Source organism: Ranitomeya variabilis, chromosome 6, assembly GCF_051348905.1.
Source record: "Ranitomeya variabilis isolate aRanVar5 chromosome 6, aRanVar5.hap1, whole genome shotgun sequence".
NCBI classification, from domain to species: Eukaryota; Metazoa; Chordata; class Amphibia; order Anura; family Dendrobatidae; genus Ranitomeya; species Ranitomeya variabilis.
In genome coordinates, this window is record NC_135237.1 from 63,572,940 (window position 1) to 63,594,659 (window position 21,720).

Below are 21,720 nucleotides of genomic sequence, written 5' to 3' on the forward strand. Positions count from 1 at the left end.
AAAAAAAAAAAAAATGTTAAAAATTGTTTGTCTGTGCAATTTTTTATAATATGGCACTGTTAATTTTTTTTAAAATGACAGGAGACCCAATAAAACCAGCATGAATCCGGTGTAAAAAAACAGTGGAATGTCCGCCAAGAAAACCCAAATTACATGCTGCAGAAAATAGTGCGCAATATGTCAGCGCAGTATTGTCTGCAGCATGTAATATAACATTCAAAATGACCAATGACAGGAAAAAAGCAGTTGCATGTCATCAAACCCAAAAAACCCCCAAAAAAAAAAACTGCAGAAAATGCAACGCAATATTTCAGCGCAGTATTTTCTGCAGTCTGTTATCTAACATTCAATATGAGCAATGACATTTAAATAAAGCAGTTGAATGTCCGCCAAGAAAACACAAACTACATGCTGCAGAAAATAGTGCGCAATATGTCAGCGCAGTATTGTCTGCAGCATGTAATATAACATTCAAAATGACCAATGACAGGAAAAAAGCAGTTGCATGTCATCAAACCCAAAAAAACCAAAAAAAAAAAAAACTGCAGAAAATGCAACGCAATATTTCAGCACAGTATTTTCTGCAGTCTGTTAACATTCAATATCAGCAATGACATTTAAATAAAGCAGTTGAATGTCCGCCAAGAAAACCAAAACTACATGCTGCAGAAAATAGTGCGCAATATGCCAGCGCAGTATTTTCTGCAGCATGTAATATAACATTCAATATCAGCAATGAAATAAAAAAAAGAGGCTTACCGCAGGGTCACCATCAGCCGCTCCGCCGGTGTGATGGCAAGCCTCATCCTTGTATCCTGTCTTCGGATGACATCCTCCAGTTTTGCAAGCAAAAAATCAAAATGTTCAATCCTCATCCGCACGTAGTTGTGGAATTTGTGTGGATTGTGCCGCAACTCCAGGTACAGAGTGGACTGGACACCCCGGGTCATCCGTAGTTGATTAATCGGATGAATCCACATTCGTCTTCGTCTCCGTTGCTGCAGAAGCATCCTACGCCTTTCCGCTGCCGCCTCCTTCTCCCGCACTATGATATCCAGGCGATTTGTCTCAAAGATAACGTCGGTAACCAAACTAGCAATCCTCCCAAGAACACCTTCCATCGCTGCCACAAAACTAAAACCCACAAAGATGGGCTGTAAATACAGTACTATATAGTTTTTCAAATTTTCCAGTAGCCAATCAAATTTTGGGAGCCTCCCCTTTTAAAAACGGATCCGTCGGAAAAACGGATACAACGGATGGTAAAACGGATACAACGTATGCAACGCATCCAGTATTTTCGACGGAAACGTTTAGCGGATTTGCGACGGATCCGTCGAAATGCTGGATGCGTGGCATACGTTTGTCACCGTTTTTCACTTTTTTGACGCATCCGTTTTTTCGGCCAAAAAACGGATTTGCGACGTAATGCAGTTAACGCTAGTGTGAAACTAGCCTAAGCAAGAACTGGGTCTCTGGAAGCCAGCAGGAGGGTGTATACTGCAGGGGAGGAGCGAACTTTCTTTGTATCATTTAGTGTCAGCCTCCTAGTGGCAGCAGCATACACCACGGGCTGTGTCCCCCAATGAGGCGAAGGAGAAAATGAACATTTAACTTTTTTTTCACAAAAAATTCACTTTACCTCCAAATTGTTTATTTTTACAAGGGTAACAGAAGAAAATGAGGAAGCGTGTCAGCTGTGCTGCCAGTGTGAGACATGTACTGAATGACAGACTGCTCTTCTGCAGAGCTGAGTGTGATTTCTAGTGATAAACACAAGTGCTCATTATAGATTTTACCAATGGTGCTCGGGAATGCACAGAGTATCGCGGATACTCGAGTGAGATGTTCAAATCCCCGCAGTCGCATGTTTTGCGGAGGTTAGACAGCCACAAAACATGCGGGGACCTGACCGATCGGAATCCATCAATTAGTCTGAGGAACAATGGTGCGGAATGATCTGCAGTGATGAGACCAGAAACTCTTAATCCAGGAAACTTGGTATGTAGTGTGATAGAAAAACGTGTGGGTTTACGTGTGTGATTAACGGGACTCTAAATGCAAAAAAAAAAATACAATCATGAAATGCTTTTGGCCTAAACTAGAGCCTTCTGCACGTAATTATTACGAAAATAATGAAGCCTTTTATATCTTAGCAGGTTCACATTCATAGCTTCACGTCATATTACTGCTGTGTGAAAAAAAATGGTTTCAGGATTAAAAAAAACAAGTCACTTTTGTAATTGGATTTAAGAAAAAAAAATGAGCGGTTTAGTTTCTGCAGCTTTTCTTTATCATGGTACATAGCCAGTGGCACTTACCATGACTGTCTCTCAACTTCCTTTCTTCTCTGCCCAGATCATATGATCCATATTCTTTAACTGGTTTCTCCCCAGTGTCCACTTTGTCACTGGTTTTCTCTCCGTCCTTGGTTCGGTGCTGTTCTGATACACGATGTTTGTCCTTGTCTCCTTCTCTGGCTTTCTCTTTCTCCCTGCGCTGCTCTTGATGGTCACCCTTCCCTTTCTCAGTATGTCCATCTCTCCCTTGATCCTTTGGTCGCTCTCTCTTGTCTCTCTTCTCATCAGGCCTATGTTTGCGCTGCGTATGTTTATCATCCTCTCTGTGATGACTTCTTTCCTTATGTCTTCTATCATTACCGCTGTCAGACTGCATGGTCTAAACAAAAACAGAGTTAAAAGAAAATGCAATTAATAGTCACGTGCAAAAGTGTTGGCACCCTTGAAATTATTTCAGGAAATGAAGATTTTATCCCAGAAAATTACTGCAACTACACATGTTTTCCTATACACTTATTTCCTTTGTGTTTGAACAACACAAAAATACAGAAAAAAAGGCAAATTTATCTTGGCTCCTGAGATCTCAACTGCGCATGCGCAGCCTTGGACAGCTATTTTCCCGGACTCCACCGCATTGAAAAGCATGGAAAGTGCAAGAGGTTCCGGACTTCACAAAATGCTGGTGGAGCCACTGCATCATCGAACACCACCTCCTACCAGCCTGGGGCCCGCAGCATTGCCCCATTCCTAACTCCGCTGAACACCACCTCCTACCAGCCTTGGGACCGCAGCATTGCCCCACTCCTAACTCCGCTGAATAACACATACCAGCCTGGGGCCAGAAGCATTGCCCCACTCCTGCCTCCGCCGGACACCACCTCCTACCAGTCTGGGGCCCGCAGCATCGCCCCATTCCTGCCTCCACCTGACACCATCTCCTACCAGCCTGGGGCCCGCAGCATCGCCCCATTCCTGCCTCCAGCTGACACCATCTCCTACCAGCCTGGGGCCCGCAGCATTGCCCCACTCCTGCCTCCACCAGACACCATCTCCTACCAGCCAGGGGGCCGCGGCATCGCTCCACTCCTGCCTCCGCCAGACACTACCTCCTACCAGCTTGGGGCCCACGACATCACCCCACTCCTGCCTCTGCCGGACACCACCTCCTACCAGCCTGGGGCCCGCAGCATCGCCCCACTCCAGCCTCCGCTGAACATCACCTTCTACCATCCTGAGGAATGCAGCATCGCCCCATTCCTGCCTCCACCAAACACCACCTCCTACTAGCCTGGGGCCCGCAGCATCACCCCACTCCTGCCTCCGCTGAACACCACCTCCTACCAGCCTGGGGCCCGCGGATCGCCCCACTCCTGCCTCCACAGAACACCACCTTCTACCAGCCTGTGGCCTACAGCATTGCCTCACTCTTGCCTCTGCCAGATATCACCTTCTACCATCCAGGGGCCCACAGCATCGCCCCACTCCTGCATCTGCCAAATACTAACTCATACCAGGCTGTGGCAAGCATCTTTGCCTCACTCCTGCCTGCACCGAATACCACCTCCTACCAGCCAGGGGCCTGCAGCATCACCCCACTCATGCCTCCGCCGAACACCACCTTCTACCATCCTGAGGCCCGCAGCATCTCCTGCTTCCGGCAACTTCCTGCAGCAGCAACTCTGCCACCTAGAACCCCGGTCCACCGGCGCCAAACCCCCACCCCCCCCAAGTTATCTACCGTAAAAGCGAATTATAAGATGCCCCATCATTTTATTAAAAAAAAAAATCTTATTTTCCTTTTGGGGTGCATCTTTTAATCTTCAAAATACTGTATAGAATTTTTGTTTGTTTCTCTGCCTTTACTTACAGGCATGTATTTTGGGCTAAAAATATTTTTTTGTAGATGAGTTTCATTAACAATTTTACACCATTTGCTTTCAATAGCCTCTATGATTCACCGTCTACTGCTGCAGAATGGGTAATCGGAGCATCAGTCAGCGAACCTGATCGGACATCAGAGTTTATAACTCTTATATCTGTCTTTTTCTGAGCTCCTCTCAGTTGAGCTATGACCACAAAATTGCAGCAACTCGCTAGGAAACAAAGAGCCTGTAAAAGGCAAACTGTGCTAAATTTTTAATGAAGCCCAATTGCAAAAATTATTGTTAGCCCAAGGTACACGCATTTAAGAAAAGTTACCCCCAGAGGTGCCCATATCTTTGAATTTATAGACTCTTTACATGGACTGGGACAACTCCAATAAAGAGATTTACCGTAAGTCTTTATTACATTTAGACGGCATATGATTTATCTGAGGGCACATCACTTAGCATTTATTATGGGAGTGAGGAGGGCAAAAGCAATGAAAAAAATTGTAACAACCTGTAGGTAGCAAGCATAGTTACAATTCTTGGGACATCCGCTGCCTGTACAGAGTGATGCAGTATTCACTTTCTGGCGCATGTAACATATCATCCGGGGGTGAATCAAATCTTATAAACTTTTTGCCACTTGGAAATAAAAAGGGATTGGGAGCCATTTAGAAAACATGCAAATTATTTGAGAAAGGATCAATCAGCTCTCCTGTCCAGGTGCACGGCAAAATAGTCCTGTAATAGCAATCATCCAAATGATGGCCGGCACTCACATCTCCTTAAAAGAATTGCTTTATTGATCCAGGCACAAAAAATGGTTAAACACAACATCACAAAAACTAAAAAGGCAAAAAAGAAATATCCACTGCGCTCCCAAGAAACCTGTTTCACACCTGCATGGACCTTTTATACTACTGGATAAATAAAGCAATCTTAAGAAGATGTGAGTGCGGCTATTAATTGGACTGATGCATATTATTTCCATGTTTTATTTGCCCTGGGAACATTACAGTGTTATATTGTGACACTATTGAGCTTTTCGTTATGTTATTAGTATAGCAATAGATTGTTTCGCAGCCACGGTCGGCGCATAGTCGTTCAGTGGCTTTACAGCAACAACCTGCCATGCAGCAGACTAATAGATGTGCGGCCTTGTGATCTCAGGCATGAAATTATCTGGGTCTCGCACAATGGATGACATTTTTATATGTAATTTTATTCCTCCGCTGTCTCCTAGGTTACGTCAAATCTTGCCGATTCTGCCGAGAACGCTACGCTTCGCCGACAGCTATTTGAATACGGGAGTCATCCGGGGGAATATAACCTGTTGGGGGCAGACATAAGATTTAGAGAAAACTAATGTGTCACCTTCAGGTGTTTCTTCAGCTCCTCGGTGCTCCAGGTGTCCTCCTTGGATTTATACTACAAAATATATAAACAAACAGTTCAGTGAAATATATGAAAAACCTAAATACTGAGAACTAAGGAGAAGATGAAGACTTAGGCCATGTTCACACGATCCTTTTTTTTATCCTTTTTTTGATCCTTTTTTTTTCAGGTCCTGATTTGGAAAACCTGCAGTGCAAAACTGCACTGCTGATTTTCCTGCAGTTTCTTCTGCAGATTCCTCTGCGGGTTTTCAACAGCACTTTCCTATTGGTGCCTGTTGAAAACAGGAGCTGAATCCGCAGAAAGAAGTGACATGGTACTTCTTTTTTTCTGCAGGCAAATCCTCGCGGATTTGCCTGAGAAAAGGAGATTTTTGTGTACTCACCGTAAAATCTCTTTCTCTTAGCCTCTAATTGGGGGACACAGGACCATGGGTGTTATGCTGCTGTCCACTAGGAGGCGACACTATGCATAATCTGAAAAAGATTAACTGTGGCTCCTCCTGTGCAGTATACACCCCTGGACGGCATCAGCCTTCTCCAGTTTTGTGCAAAAGCAGTAGGAGGAACGTAACATGAATAACATAATTATGCCTGTAAGAAGGCAACTATGTACGAGCTCAAGAAACAATATGAGAACTCAACAGTTACAACAGCCCGGAAAGGGCAACAGGGTGGGAGCTGTTGTGAATTTGGATTCGGGGCTCCCCCGGTGGCTACTGGTGGAATTGAACTGGTGTCTTCATCTTCTCTGTTCACCTGTTCCCATCAAGATGTGGGAGTCGCTATATAACCTTGCTTCTCTGTTAGTTGCTTGCCGGTCAACAATGTTATCAGAAGCCTCTCTGTGCTTGTTCCTGCTCCTAGACAACTACTAGATAAGTTGGACTCTTGTCCATGTTTGTTTTTGCATTTTGTTCCAGTTCACAGCTGTAGTTTCGTTACTGTGTCTGGAAAGCTCTTGTGAACAGGAATTGCCACTCTGGTGTTATGAGTTAATGCCAGAGTCTTAAAGTAATTCCTGGATGGTGTTTTGATAGGGTTTTCAGCTGACCATGAAAGTGTCCTTTCTGTCTTCTGCTATGTAGTAAGTGGACCTCAAATTTGCTAAACCTATTTTCATACTACGTTTGTTATTTCATCTTGATTCACCGCCAATACATGTGGGGGGCCTCTGTCTCCTTTCGGGGTATTTCTCTAGAGGTGAGCTAGGACTAATATTTTCCTCTGCTAGCTTTATTTAGTCCTCCGGCTGGTGCTGGGCATCTAGAATCAACGTAGGCATGCTACCCGGCCATTGCTAGTTGTGCGTTAGGTTTAGTTCATGGTCAGCTCAGTTCCCATCTTCCAAGAGCTAGTTCCTATATATGCTGATGCTATGTTCTCTTGCCATTGAGATCATGACAGTTTGACCGGCCCACTAAAGGGTTAAAATCCTTGGCTGAGAAAGGAGAGTAATAAGAAGTCTGCTGAGTTTTTTTTTTTTTTTTTTCTTTGAATGGCTCTGTGTCCACCTGTTTGTAATGGATCTTCAGAGTGTAACTGCAGGTTTGAATAATCTCGCCACGAAGGTACAAAATTTGCAAGACTTTGTTTGTCATGCACCTGTATCTGAGCCGAGAATTCCTTTGCCGGAATTTTTCTCGGGGAATAGATCTGGGTTTCAGAATTTTCGAAATAATTGCAAATTATTTTTGTCCCTGAAATTTCGCTCTGCCGGAGACCCTGCACAGCAGGTCAGGATTGTGATTTCCTTGCTCCGGGGCGACCCTCAAGACTGGGCTTTTTCATTGACACCAGGGGATCCTGCGTTGCTCAATGTGGATGCGTTTTTTCTGGCCTTGGGGTTGCTTTATGACGAACCTCATTTGGAGCTTCAGGCAGAAAAAACTTTGATGTCCCTATCTCAGGGACAAGATGAAGCGGAAATTTACTGCCAAAGATTCCGTAAATGGTCTGTGCTTACTCAGTGGAATGAGTGCGCCCTGGCGGCGACTTTCAGAGAGGGTCTCTCTGATGCCATTAAGGATGTTATGGTGGGGTTCCCTGTGCCTGCGGGTCTGAATGAGTCCATGACAATGGCTATTCAGATCGATAGGTGTTTGCGGGAGCGCAAACCAGTGCACCATCTGGCGGTGTCCACTGAGAAGTCGCCAGAGAGTATGCAGTGTGATAGAATTCTGTCCCGAAGCGAGCGGCAGAATTTTAGACGGAAAAATGGGTTGTGTTTCTATTGTGGTGATTCTACTCATGTTATATCAGCATGCTCTAAGCGCACTAAAAAGCTTGATAAATCTGTTTCCATTTGCACCTTACCGTCTAAGTTTATTCTATCTGTGACCCTGATTTGCTCTTTGTCATCTATTACCACGGACGCCTATGTCGACTCTGGCGCCGCTTTGAGTCTTATGGATTGGTCCTTTGCCAAACGCTGTGGGTATGATTTAGAGCCTTTGGAGACTCCTATTCCTCTGAAGGGGATTGACTCCACCCCATTGGCTAATAATAAACCACAATACTGGACACAAGTAACTATGCGTGTTAATCCGGATCACCAGGAGGTTATTCGCTTTCTGGTGCTGTATAGTCTACATGATGATTTGGTGCTAGGATTGCCTTGGCTGCAATCTCACAACCCAGTCCTCGACTGGAGAGCTATGTCTGTGTTGAGCTGGGGATGTAAGGGGGCTCATGGGGATGTACCTGTGGTTTCCATTTCATCATCTATTCCCTCTGAAATTCCTGAGTTCCTGTCTGACTATCGTGACGTCTTTGAAGAATCCAAGCTTGGTTCGTTACCTCCGCACCGAGAGTGCGATTGTGCCATAGATTTAATCCCGGGTAGTAAATACCCAAAGGGTCGTTTATTTAATCTGTCTGTGCCTGAACATGCTGCTATGCGAGAATATATAAAGGAGTCCTTGGAAAAGGGACATATTCGTCCATCGTCATCTCCCTTAGGAGCCGGTTTTTTCTTTGTGTCAAAAAAAGACGGCTCTTTGAGACCATGTATCGATTATCGGCTTTTGAATAAAATCACTGTTAAATATCAATACCCATTGCCGTTGCTGACTGATTTGTTTGCTCGCATAAAGGGGGCCAAGTGGTTCTCTAAGATTGACCTTCGTGGGGCGTATAATTTGGTGCGAATCAGGCAGGGGGATGAGTGGAAAACCGCATTTAATACGCCCGAGGGCCACTTTGAGTATTTAGTGATGCCTTTTGGTCTTTCAAATGCTCCGTCAGTTTTCCAGTCCTTTATGCATGATATTTTTCGCGATTATTTGGATAAATTTATGATTGTGTATCTGGATGATATTCTGATTTTTTCGGATGACTGGGACTCTCATGTCCAGCAAGTCAGGAGGGTTTTTCAGGTTTTGCGGTCTAATTCTTTGTGTGTGAAGGGTTCTAAGTGTGTTTTTGGGGTACAGAGGATTTCCTTTTTGGGATATATTTTTTCTCCCTCTTCCATTGAAATGGATCCTGTCAAGGTTCAAGCTATTTGTGATTGGACGCAGCCCTCTTCTCTTAAGAGTCTTCAGAAATTTTTGGGCTTTGCTAACTTTTATCGTCGATTTATTGCTGGTTTTTCGGATATTGCTAAACCATTGACCGATTTGACTAAGAAGGGTGCTGATGTTGCTGATTGGTCCCCTGATGCTGTGGAGGCCTTTCGGGAGCTTAAGCGCCGTTTTTCCTCTGCCCCTGTGTTGCGTCAGCCTGATGTTGCTCTACCTTTTCAGGTTGAGGTCGACGCTTCTGAGATCGGAGCTGGGGCAGTGTTGTCGCAGAAAAGTTCTGACTGCTCCGTGATGAGGCCTTGTGCCTTCTTTTCCCGTAAATTTTCGCCCGCTGAGCGGAATTATGATGTTGGGAATCGGGAGCTTTTGGCCATGAAGTGGGCTTTTGAGGAGTGGCGCCATTGGCTTGAGGGGGCCAGACATCAGGTGGTGGTATTGACTGACCACAAAAATTTGATTTATCTTGAGACCGCCAGGCGCCTGAATCCTAGACAGGCGCGCTGGTCATTATTTTTCTCTCGGTTTAATTTTGTGGTGTCATACCTACCGGGTTCTAAGAATGTTAAGGCGGATGCCCTTTCTAGGAGTTTTGAGCCTGACTCGCCTGGTAACTCTGAGCCCACAGGTATCCTTAAGGATGGAGTGGTATTGTCAGCCGTTTCTCCAGACCTGCGGCGGGCCTTGCAGGAGTTTCAGGCGGATAGACCGGATCGTTGCCCACCTGATAAACTGTTTGTTCCTGATGATTGGACCAGTAGAGTCATCTCTGAGGTTCATTCTTCTGCGTTGGCAGGTCATCCTGGCATTTTTGGTACCAGGGATTTGGTGGCAAGGTCCTTCTGGTGGCCTTCCCTGTCACGAGATGTGCGAGGCTTTGTGCAGTCTTGTGACGTTTGTGCTCGGGCCAAGCCTTGTTGTTCTCGGGCTAGTGGATTATTGTTGCCCTTGCCTATTCCTAAGAGGCCTTGGACGCACATCTCGATGGATTTTATTTCAGATCTGCCTGTTTCTCAGAAGATGTCTGTCATCTGGGTGGTGTGTGACCGTTTCTCTAAGATGGTCCATTTGGTTCCTCTGCCCAAGTTGCCTACTTCTTCCGAGTTGGTTCCTCTGTTTTTTCAAAATGTTGTTCGTTTGCATGGTATTCCTGAGAATATCATTTCTGACAGAGGGACCCAATTCGTGTCTAGATTTTGGCGGGCATTCTGTGCTAGGATGGGCATAGATTTATCTTTTTCGTCCGCTTTCCATCCTCAGACGAATGGCCAGACCGAGCGGACTAATCAGACCCTGGAGACATATCTGAGGTGTTTTGTGTCTGCTGACCAGGATGATTGGGTTGCTTTTTTGCCATTGGCGGAGTTCGCTCTCAATAATCGGGCCAGCTCTGCCACTTTGGTGTCCCCGTTTTTCTGTAATTCGGGGTTTCATCCTCGATTTTCCTCTGGTCAGGTGGAATCTTCGGATTGTCCTGGAGTGGATGCTGTGGTGGAGAGATTGCATCAGATCTGGGGGAAGGTGGTGGACAATTTGAGGTTGTCCCAGGAGAAGACTCAGCTTTTTGCCAACCGCCACCGTCGTGTTGGTCCTCGGCTTTGTGTTGGGGATTTGGTGTGGTTGTCTTCTCGTTTTGTCCCTATGAGGGTCTCTTCTCCTAAGTTTAAGCCTCGGTTCATCGGCCCGTATAAGATATTGGAGATTCTTAACCCTGTTTCCTTCCGTTTGGACCTCCCTGCATCCTTTTCTATTCATAACGTTTTTCATCGGTCATTATTGCGCAGGTATGAGGTACCGGTTGTGCCTTCCGTTGAGCCTCCTGCTCCGGTGTTGGTTGAGGGTGAGTTGGAGTACGTTGTGGAGAAAATCTTAGACTCCCGTGTTTCCAGACGGAGACTCCAGTATCTGGTCAAGTGGAAGGGATACGGCCAGGAGGATAATTCTTGGGTGAATGCATCTGATGTTCATGCCTCTGATCTGGTTCGTGCCTTTCATAGGGCCCATCCTGATCGCCCTGGTGGTTCTGGTGAGGGTTCGGTGCCCCCTCCTTGAGGGGGGGGTACTGTTGTGAATTTGGATTCGGGGCTCCCCCGGTGGCTACTGGTGGAATTGAACTGGTGTCTTCATCTTCTCTGTTCACCTGTTCCCATCAAGATGTGGGAGTCGCTATATAACCTTGCTTCTCTGTTAGTTGCTTGCCGGTCAACAATGTTATCAGAAGCCTCTCTGTGCTTGTTCCTGCTCCTAGACAACTACTAGATAAGTTGGACTCTTGTCCATGTTTGTTTTTGCATTTTGTTCCAGTTCACAGCTGTAGTTTCGTTACTGTGTCTGGAAAGCTCTTGTGAACAGGAATTGCCACTCTGGTGTTATGAGTTAATGCCAGAGTCTTAAAGTAATTCCTGGATGGTGTTTTGATAGGGTTTTCAGCTGACCATGAAAGTGTCCTTTCTGTCTTCTGCTATGTAGTAAGTGGACCTCAAATTTGCTAAACCTATTTTCATACTACGTTTGTTATTTCATCTTGATTCACCGCCAATACATGTGGGGGGCCTCTGTCTCCTTTCGGGGTATTTCTCTAGAGGTGAGCTAGGACTAATATTTTCCTCTGCTAGCTTTATTTAGTCCTCCGGCTGGTGCTGGGCATCTAGAATCAACGTAGGCATGCTACCCGGCCATTGCTAGTTGTGCGTTAGGTTTAGTTCATGGTCAGCTCAGTTCCCATCTTCCAAGAGCTAGTTCCTATATATGCTGATGCTATGTTCTCTTGCCATTGAGATCATGACAGGGAGCTGTGTCCCCCAATTAGAGGCTAAGAGAAAGAGATTTTACGGTGAGTACACAAAAATCTCCTTTACTCTGTCGCCTCATTGGGGGACACAGGACCATGGGACATCCTAAAGCAGTCCCTGGGTGGGAAGCAATGGACGAATATTGTGCAGACAGGCCCGTACACTTAGGGCACCGCCGCCTGCAGGACACGTCTACCCAGGCTCGCGTCCGCTGAGGACTGGGTATGAACCCTGTAGTGTTTAGTAAACGTGTGTAAGCTAGTCCAAGTGGCCGCCTTACACACTTGTTGTGCCGAAGCCTGGTGCTGAATGGCCCAGGAGGCCCCTACCGCCCGTGTAGAGTGTGCCGTAATGCCGGCTGGAAGAGGAGAATTCTTAAGGCGATACGCCTCTTGTATGGTGGATTTGATCCACCTGGCAAGAGTAGCTTTGGAAGCTGGCATACCCTTGTGGCCGCCTTCCGGAAGGAGGAAAAGGGAATCAGACCTCCGGAAGGACGCAGTCCTAGACACGTATATACGCAAAGCCCTGACAAGGTCAAGCGTATGCAGAGCCTTCTCCACTCTATGAACCGGAACCGGACAAAGGGATGGTAGTGAAATTTCCTCATTGAGGTGGAAGTCGGACACAACCTTCGGGAGGAAGGATGGGACCGTACGAAGAACTACCTTGTCCTGGTGAAATGCCAGGAAAGGCCGTCTGCAGGAAAGTGCTGTCAGTTCAGACACCCTGCGTAGCGAGGTGACTGCCACCAGGAAAACCACCTTCTGGGAAAGAAGGCGGAGCGGGACCTCCTTAAGAGGTTCGAAGGGTGGTTCCTGCAATGCTGTCAGGACCAGGTTGAGGTCCCACGTTTCTAGTGGTCGTCTGTAGGGGGGAACCAATCGGGAAACCCCCTGAAGGAAAGTCCTTACTTGCGGCTTGGTAGCAATGCGCCTTTGGAAAAGCACTGAGAGGGCTGACACCTGGCTCTTAAGCGAGCCCAAGGACAGCCTGGCCTCCAGACCCGATTGGAGAAAACCAAGTACTTTGGGTATGGAATAAGGGAGTGAGATCTGGCCACGAGATTCGCACCAGGTAAAGAAAGCTTTCCAGGTACGGTAATAAATCTTGGCAGAGGCTGGTTTCCGTGCTCTGATCATGGTTCCAATGACATCTGCCGAGAGCCCTGCCTGGGTTAGAACCCAGGTCTCAAGGGCCACGCCGTCAGATTGAGAGCCCCTGAGTTCTGGTGGTAGAACGGCCCTTGTGATAGAAGATCGTGGCGGTCGGGGAGACGCCAAGGGGCGTCTGCTGTGAGTTGTACGATGTCGGCGTACCATGTGCGTCTGGGCCAGTCTGGTGCAATGAGGATGGTTGGAACTCCCTCTTGTTTGATCTTCCTCACCACTCTGGATATCAGGGGGAGAGGTGGAAAAATGTACAGAAGCTGGAACTGGGTCCAGTCCTGAACCAGAGCGTCTGCTCCGAGCGACCGCGGATCGTGTGTTCTGGCAATGAAGTTGGAGACCTTGGCATTGAAATGGGATGCCATTAGGTCCACATCCGGGGTCCCCCAGCGGAGACAGATCTGTTGAAAAATTTCGGGATGGAGAGACCACTCTCCCGAGTCTATTCCTTGTCGGCTGAGGAAGTCTGCTTCCCAGTTGTCCACACCCAGAATGTGGACCGCCGAAAGAACTGACCCTGTGTCCTCCGCCCAGCGGAGGATATGTGACACTTCCCGCATCGCCTGGGTACTGCGGGTCCCCCCTTGATGATTCACATATGCCACAGCCGTGGCATTGTCCGACTGTATCCTGATGTGAGAGGCTGCCAGTAAGTGATGGAAGGCCCTCAATGCCAGTAGGATGGCACGAATTTCCAGGATGTTGATGGGCATGGTCGCTTCCGCTGGGGACCATTTACCCTGTGCCCTGTGGTGTAGGTGCACCGCACCCCAACCCGTCAGGCTCGCGTCGGTGGTCAGGACCTTCCATTGACCTGAGAGAAAGGATTTCCCCTTTGCTAGCGAGGTTGGCTTGAGCCACCAGTGCAGGGACCTCCTGGTTGACGACGTTAGCTGGAACTCCCTGTCGAGAGAAAAGGGATTCCTGTCCCAGGACTTGAGAATGGCTAGTTGGAGAGGTCTGAGGTGAAACTGGGCAAATGGGACAGCTTCTATTGCCGCTGCCATCTTGCCGAGAACTCTCATGGCAAACCGGAGAGATCGAGGGGGTTTGCGGAGGAGGGTGCGAACTGCTAGTCGGAGAGCCAGTGCCTTGTCCTTGGGAAGGAGCACTAGACCCCTGGAGGTGTTGAATAACATTCCCAGGAAGGTCAGGGACTGACTCGGGGTTGGTGATGACTTTTGTAGGTTGATTAACCAGCCCATGCGACAGAGTATCGGTTGTGATTGAGACGCTGAGCTCGCAGTCCTTGAAGGTGGGAGCCTTGATGAGTAGATCGTCCAGGTATGGAACGACTACTATGCCTCTGGAATGCAGGACGTCCATGGTGGCTGCCATGACCTTGGTGAACACTCTGGGAGCCGTGGCGAGTCCAAAGGGGAGAGCCACGAATTGGTAGTGGTCCTGGCCTATTGCGAACCTGAGAAACCTCTGATGGGCAGGTGCAATGGGTATATGCAGGTATGCGTCTTGTATGTCTATGGAGGCGAGATATTCTCCCTTCTCCATGGACGCAATGATGGACCGAAGGGACTCCATGCGGAAATGACGGACCCATACATATTTGTTGAGCTGTTTTAGGTCTAGTATGGGCCGTACACTGCCTCCTTTCTTGGGAACTACGAACAGATTGGAGTAGAACCCTCGGAAACGGTCGGTCGTGGGTACCGGTACTATGACTCCTGATTGACAAAGCGAGGAGACCGCTTGGTGGTAGGCTCGAGCCTTGGCTGGCGGTTTTGGGGGGACAGAGAGGAAGAACCGGTCCGGTGGGTTGGAGGTGAAGTCTATTTTGTATCCGGAAGACACTAGTTCCGTGACCCACCTGTCTTCTGTAATAGGCAGCCAGACTTGATGAAAGAGCAAAAGTCGGCCGCCTACTGGTGTGGTGTCTTCCGGAGTCCGTGAGTCATGAGGAGGAGAAGGTCTGAGATTTTCCTCCTCTGGGCTTAGACTGGCCTGCTTTTGACTGCCAGGTCTTGTCCGACCTTTGCGTCGATCGTGAGTTGTCCCTGCGCGGGGAACGGTTACGATTTTGTACTGGACGCGAGACGGACCAGCCGGAGGAATTCCGAAAGGATCGGAATCGAGTTTGGTTACGCTTCTTGTAAGTGCGTTTAGGTTTCAGTTGGGGAAGAGAAGTACTCTTACCCCCTGTGGCGTTGGATATCATAGTGTCCAACTGTTCACCGAAAAGTCTCCCACTGAGGTAGGGGAGGTGCGTGAGGGACTTCTTTGAGGCTGCGTCCGCTTTCCATTCCCGCAGCCAGAGGATACGCCGAATCATGATGGCGTTTGATGCTATCCCCGCGACTCCCCTTGCTGAATCCAGAGCTGCATGGAGCATGTAATCTGCTACAACAGCAATTTGAACCGCTTGGTCCGACAGTTCAGGAGCGGATGCTTGGAAGGCTTGTAAATTGTTTGCCCAGGCCAGGATGGCCTTGGCAGCCCAAACTGAGGCGAACGCGGGAGCCAGGGATGCCCCTGCAGCCTCGAAAATTGAACGAGCCATGCGTTCTACCTGCCGGTCTGCTGCGTCCCTTAGGGTTGAGCTATCTGGCAGTGAAAGGAGGGTCTGTGCTGCTAGCCTGGAGACTGGGGGATCCACTTCAGGTGGATCTGTCCATTCCTTGGTGTCCTTCTGTGGGAAGGGGTACCTCGCCTCCAGATATTTGCGATTAGCGAATTTTTTCTCAGGCTGTGAGAGCTGTTTTTTAAGGATCGCCTTAAACTCTGGGTGGTTAGAAAAAACCTTAGGCGGCTTCAGAGGTCCTTCAAAGGAAATCTGATGTTCTGGGGCCTCTGGTGGCGGATCAGAAATGTCCAGCACCCGATGGATGGACGATATTATGTCCTCAACTAGCGCTGTATTGCTAGGAGGGATTGGGATCAGGGACCCCTCAGTTTCTCTGTCTGAGTCAGAGTCGCAGATGCCTTCCGAATTCTGTGCATCACTGAGGCGTCCCCTGCTGGGTGAGCTGGGGAGGAGGCCTTCTCTGGTTGGGGATTGCGGAGATCTGCATTGTCTGTCCCTGGAATGGGACGGTCTAGATGACCTGGAGCAACGGTGTCTCTCCCTAGAGGGGGATGACCGTGTGCTATGGGATGACGCAGATGGACTTGATCTATGGATCCGCTTGCGTCCTGACCTAGACGTGGATGTGCCAGGGGCATCTTGTTCCTGAGTCAAGCTCTCCCGTTGTTGGGTAACGGTCATAGCCGGGGCATGACCCTGCAGAGCCTGAAGCAATGTGGAAGTTAGGTTATCTATAGACTGCGTCATAGATTGCGATAACTGAGTAGCCCATTCCGGTGTGGCATTAGACAACGAGGCATTGGCAGGGGCTTCTTGAGGCTGTGACACAGTAGTTTGTATACAGTTCTGACAATGCGGGTACGTGCTGCTACTGGGGAGAGCGGTCCCGCAGGCTGTGCAGAATGCATAATAGCAGTTCTGCCTGGTTCTCTTAGACCTTGAGCCCGGCATAGTGCACAGAGTGCAGAAGTGCTGCCAGCAGATGGACCTTACAGGGGTAGAGAACCTACAGGGGAGCCTTATAGGTAATATGGATTCACAGCTGAGTAAAGATAACCCAGCTGTGATCTTACCCCACCAGTGTACCCCTAGGTCCAGTGCCGAAAATCCACAGTCCTGTGCCCCCCGGAGACTGGCTGCCTGGTCCTGCAGACCGGGAGATGCAGGGTTAATCTGCAGCCGAAAATGGCTGCAGAGACAGAGGAGAGAGGAGAAGGGGGCGGAGAGCTGGAAAAAGGCGGCAAGGCTATAAAAAACCCGCCCTTTCTGTCTCAATCCGCCCCTTGTATGACACTGTAGAGTGTCATATTTGTCATCCGGGGGGCGGAGAGGAGGCTGCTGCTTCAGCTAGGCCGAAGCCGGGGCCTAAATTAGATGCCTGAGGCCCAGAAGGGCTCCAGGCCGGCGCGAAAGTCCGGGAGGGGGTCGGATCTGAACCGGACCCCTCCGGATTTGAAGGCAGGATGGCGGTGGGGCTATAAGCGGAAGGGGGGCCCGGCTGGGGTCCCCCTGAGGCAGTATAGAGCTGGTGCTGCCGCAGAGACAGGGACGCTGGGAGCCCTGTGTCTGTATATGCCATGCCTGCCTGCACTCCCCCCGGCCCCAACAGGAGCCCGCAGCTGGGCTGGGGTCCCTGGATGCAGGCGCAGTGTGCTGGCCCATTGCTGGGAGCTGTAGGATGCTGCCTGTACAGGCCTTACCTGAGGTGTCTCAACCTAATACCCCCAGAGGGGGATAGGGAGGGTGCTTTTGTCACACACCTTCAGGGGCCTTTATCCTCGCCTCGACCTCAACCCAGAAACCAAAAGGAATTGGGGAAGGAGGGGGGTCTCGACTTCGAACCAACACCCGAGAGGTTGGGGAAGGAGCAGCATGGGGAATAGCCATCTCAACTTCAACTGGGCACCCCATAATAGGGGGCCGAGGAAGGAGCCATGCCGGGGGTCTCACAGGAGACCCTCTTTTCTTCATCTGTAATCCCGTCGGAAAACGGGAAACGGAGTAAAACGGAGTAAAAATCTTTAGGTGTGCCTCCTTTGCGACACTAAGCAAAAACTGGAGAAGGCTGATGCCGTCCAGGGGTGTATACTGCACAGGAGGAGCCACAGTTAATCTTTTTCAGATTATGCATAGTGTCGCCTCCTAGTGGACAGCAGCATAACACCCATGGTCCTGTGTCCCCCAATGAGGCGACAGAGTAAAAAAGGATAGTGGGCACAGCGGTTTTTGTTTTCCATAGAGTAACATTGGACTGTACCCTGCATGGAAAAAGGACCTGAAAAAAAAAGGATCAAAAAAAGGATCGTGTGAACATAGCCTTATAGGCATCGCTATATTTAGTGTTTACAGAAAATAACATTGTATACAGCTGAAATCTGTGTTGGGTGAACCCGAATGACAGCCGGTATAGTGGCCACTACTTACGCGGAACATGTGCCGACATCCCCTACTCCATAAGTCAGCAGATTCGCCACTCTGGAGCCCAGAAAAGATGGATCCCAACCTCTATGTGTCCACAATGACAGTTTCCACTGGATATAAAAGGTTCATAAACTTGCATTTTCACTCTTTTATGACCACATTTTTTTTTTTTGCATATACAGTTTTAAGAGCTTTAAAGTATTTTATCTTGTTTGGTTATTCAATTAATTTTCCCTTTTTTTCCTTGTGATCCATGGGGAGGAATTTTTTTGACTTTTTTGTATTCATATACCCTGTAGCTACCCCCACCCCCTGTACTGAAGGGGCTTTATTGGAAAACCACTGCACTGGCCCAATCAGAAGCAGTAGCTGCAGTGTGAATGCTGCCTGGGTGGCCAGTGCAGCCGTTCCCCAATAGAAGCCCCCCGCAGTACAGGGGGTGGTAAGCGGGTACGGAGGGGGGAGGTTGATGTGATGGCCGATGTTAACATGGGTCAGGCAGCTGTCAGAATTTCTCAGAAAGAAGGAGAAGATTTTCTGACTGCTCGGAGGCCGTCCCCAGCAGCAATCCGTGCGTTTCAGGGAACACATGCGGAATCACCAGCGATCAATAGCCAGAAGTGCTTTGAACGCGGCGGACATGTGCTACATCCAAAGAGCTGCCCGTTCTGGATTGTGGGAACATACCCTTATAGCATGTCTGCCCATACAAAAACCACACGCAGTCAACCACCATGGTGAAAACCATCTCATGCCAACACCCATTATAGGACCAAATGTTCAAATAAATAAATAAATAATGGAGGCCCCATCTGTTCTACATGACAGTCGTGGATGAAGCTTGTCCATTCATAAATAACGGGTCTGTGAAAACATTGAGCAGCACATGGATGGCCAAACACAGGTCTGTTTTTTTACAATTTAGGGAACGTGCCCACGATCAGGATACAGTAGCGCTTTGGATGCAGAGTATATTTGCTATGTCCAAATACTGCGTTCTAATCACGCAGTTAAATCCACATGTGTTCATTGAACAATGCAGATTTACCGCATCCAATACATTCTATTGAGGAAATGTCTGTTGCGGAGACCAGCGCCTCACCAGAAATGGACATGCTGCGGCCCCGTGGGCATGGGGGGGTTTCTATAAATCCCCTCCACTCTGCTGATATCGAAGAATGCAGCGTTATGGACACTGCAGGTGAGCTGGCTCCTAAACACTGCTATCCTTATGGGTGACGGCAGCTATTGTATTTTCAGTATATGAAAAAACTGATGTCACTGAAAACTGATGGAAACATGCAGCCACGGCCCGAAAATGGAGGAAAATTATAGCACACATGATAGAAATGCTGCTCCTTCTCATATGTAAAAAAACAACAACAACAACCGATCTTAACCCTAAAAAAGGTTAAAGGTGTTTAATACTTGACAACCCCAGCTTAGTACTAAAGGGCTGCAGCTAATCAGAAGTGACTGATTGGCTGCAGCAGTCACATGGCACAACAATGTCACATGACCTGCGGGGACTGCGCCGCTCTGGTAGAGGAATACCCATTGTTTTTCTTTATAAACGGGGCCATGAAGTGATTACACAGGGGTTGCCCAGTACAGGTGGCCCCTTTAATCAGCCATACTGGATTTTATTTAGTCAGTCCTAACCTGATATTTGGGATCGGTTACATAGGACAGAGGTTAGCCTGTGTGCGCACAGATGTGTGTATAAGGCCTGAGTACAGCTCACATGTGGCCCTGCGCACATGCTGTGAGAACCAGCACCACCCCTGCGCACATGCTGTGAGAACCAGCGCCACCCCTGCGCACATACTGTGAGAACCAGCGCCACCCCTGCGCACATGCTGTGAGAACCAGCACCACCCCTGCGCACATGCTGTGAGAACCAGCGCCACCCCTGGGCACAGGCTGTGTGCGGTACTGCAGCTCAGCTTTACTGAAGTGAAGGGTTCCCGGCTGCAGTACCGCACACGACCTGTGCACAGCGGTGGCGCTGTCTCTACAGGAGCAGACATGTCCAATCCCCTAAATTATTTTCCCACGAGCAATTTACTTTGCATAGTGACCTAGTGGCGCCACCTACTGAGGAGCTACATGTCATAGGATGACTGTCTGGGCAGAAGCAGGCGGTCACAGTGTGCACAGTAACGTATATGAATGGTTGTATACTTCACCCTGTCGGGCTGCATGGTCCTACGTCCGTCTTCTTGACCATCAGCCTGAGCCTCCACCTCCTGCTCGTTCCGTTACCAAGCGAGACTTTCCGTTCTGTTGCCTAGACGGGCCGGCGCCATGACACCCAGGCTAGTCGTTTTTGCGCATGTGCAATGGGCAGTTTCACCAAGGCAACGGCGGCGTCAGTCTACCTGGCAACCGCAGCAGTGCGCGAGAAGTTTTTGTGCGCGTTCTCGATTACCCAGTGCGCGTTCTCGATTGCCCAGTGCGCATGCGTCTTACGTGTCTGTTGTACTCTGATTTGGGGGCTTTATGTGAGAGGCGAGCCTTTCCATACAGTGAGCAGCAGTAGCGACCCTGCGGTGCACGTCTGTCTATGTATGGGGGGGGGGTCATCTATCTGGGACATTGTATATGGGGACACTCTAACTTGTGCACTGTATAAGGAGACCCCCTAGCTGGGACCTGGCAGATGGAGACCCCCTAGCTGGGACCTGGTAGATGGAGACCCCTTAGCTGAGACACTGTATATGGAACACTAACTTGTGCACAGTATAAGGAGACCCCCTAGCTGAGGCATTGTATATAAAGACCCTCTGGCAGGTCACTGTGTATGGGGATTCACTAGCTGGGACATTGTCGATGGAGACCCCTCTAGCTGAGGCATTGTATATAAGGACCCTCTGGCCAAACACTGTGTATGGGGACCCCCTAGCTGGGACTATGCAGATGGATACCCACTAACTGGGACATTGTCGATGGAGACCCCCTAGCTGAGGCATTGTATATAATGACCCTCTGGTCGGGCACTGTGTAAGGGGACCCCCTAGCTGGGACATTGTAGATGGAGACCCCCCCAGGCTGAGGCATTGTGTATGAGGACTTTCTAGGTGGGATGCTTAATACAGGGAGAAGGTAAAGACGTACTGACAGTAATTACATCAGGAGCGGACACTGACGGTAGCCTGCCCCTGTGATCAGTATATGGCCCCTTTACTCCCCAAGAACTGATCATAGTTCTCCATATTTCAATAATCAGGTAGTCAGCCATTATATATATTTAGCTCAGTCCCTTATATGCAATGTAATAGAGGCGTTGTGTCCACGCGGGCATTGTCCTATCGTCACACCTTAGTTATCGCTATCCATACACATTACATGGATATCGGCTGAACGATGCTTCACTCGGCCAACAGCCATCTCAGCCGTCTTTCCCATACACCGGAGCACTCATTCAGCCGAGGGCTCGTGTGTTCTCTATGAGAAAGCCGTAGGCAGACACCGGCTGGAGGCTTATCCACAGGCGAGCAATGCAATCTGAAGTCTGACATCAGACATGCGCGATCAACATCGCCCCCTACCATCAGTCAGCTGGTGACCCCATAGTCATTGGACTGTCGGCCGAACCTGTCGACATACATTAGACGAATGTACAGTACATGGGGGCTTACGGGGCAAGAGTCTCCTATTAGTTAAAGGGAACCTGTCACCCCCAAAATCGACAGTGAGCTAAGCCCACCGGCATC

The 21,720-nt window shown here is 48.8% G+C and overlaps 1 protein-coding gene across 3 annotated transcripts in view; it reads right to left on the reverse strand.

The window, feature by feature from the left end:
• Positions 1 to 20,380, reverse strand: part of DYNC2I1 (dynein 2 intermediate chain 1) — a 120,410-nt gene extending 100,030 nt beyond the window's left edge. For 2 of the 3 annotated variants that reach the window (XM_077268563.1, XM_077268562.1), the window contains exons 1-3: positions 20,194 to 20,380; positions 5,543 to 5,596; positions 2,322 to 2,679 (exon numbers count right to left, since the gene is read on the reverse strand). In XM_077268563.1, coding sequence (XP_077124678.1) covers positions 2,322 to 2,679; positions 5,543 to 5,596; positions 20,194 to 20,208 — 427 coding nt within the window. In that variant the 5' untranslated portion in view covers positions 20,209 to 20,380. Of the gene's footprint in view, positions 1 to 2,321; positions 2,680 to 5,542; positions 5,597 to 20,188 lie in introns of all 3 variants that reach the window. The other variant, XM_077268565.1, reaches the window with a different exon arrangement.
• Positions 20,381 to 21,720: the final 1,340 nt, after the last annotated feature.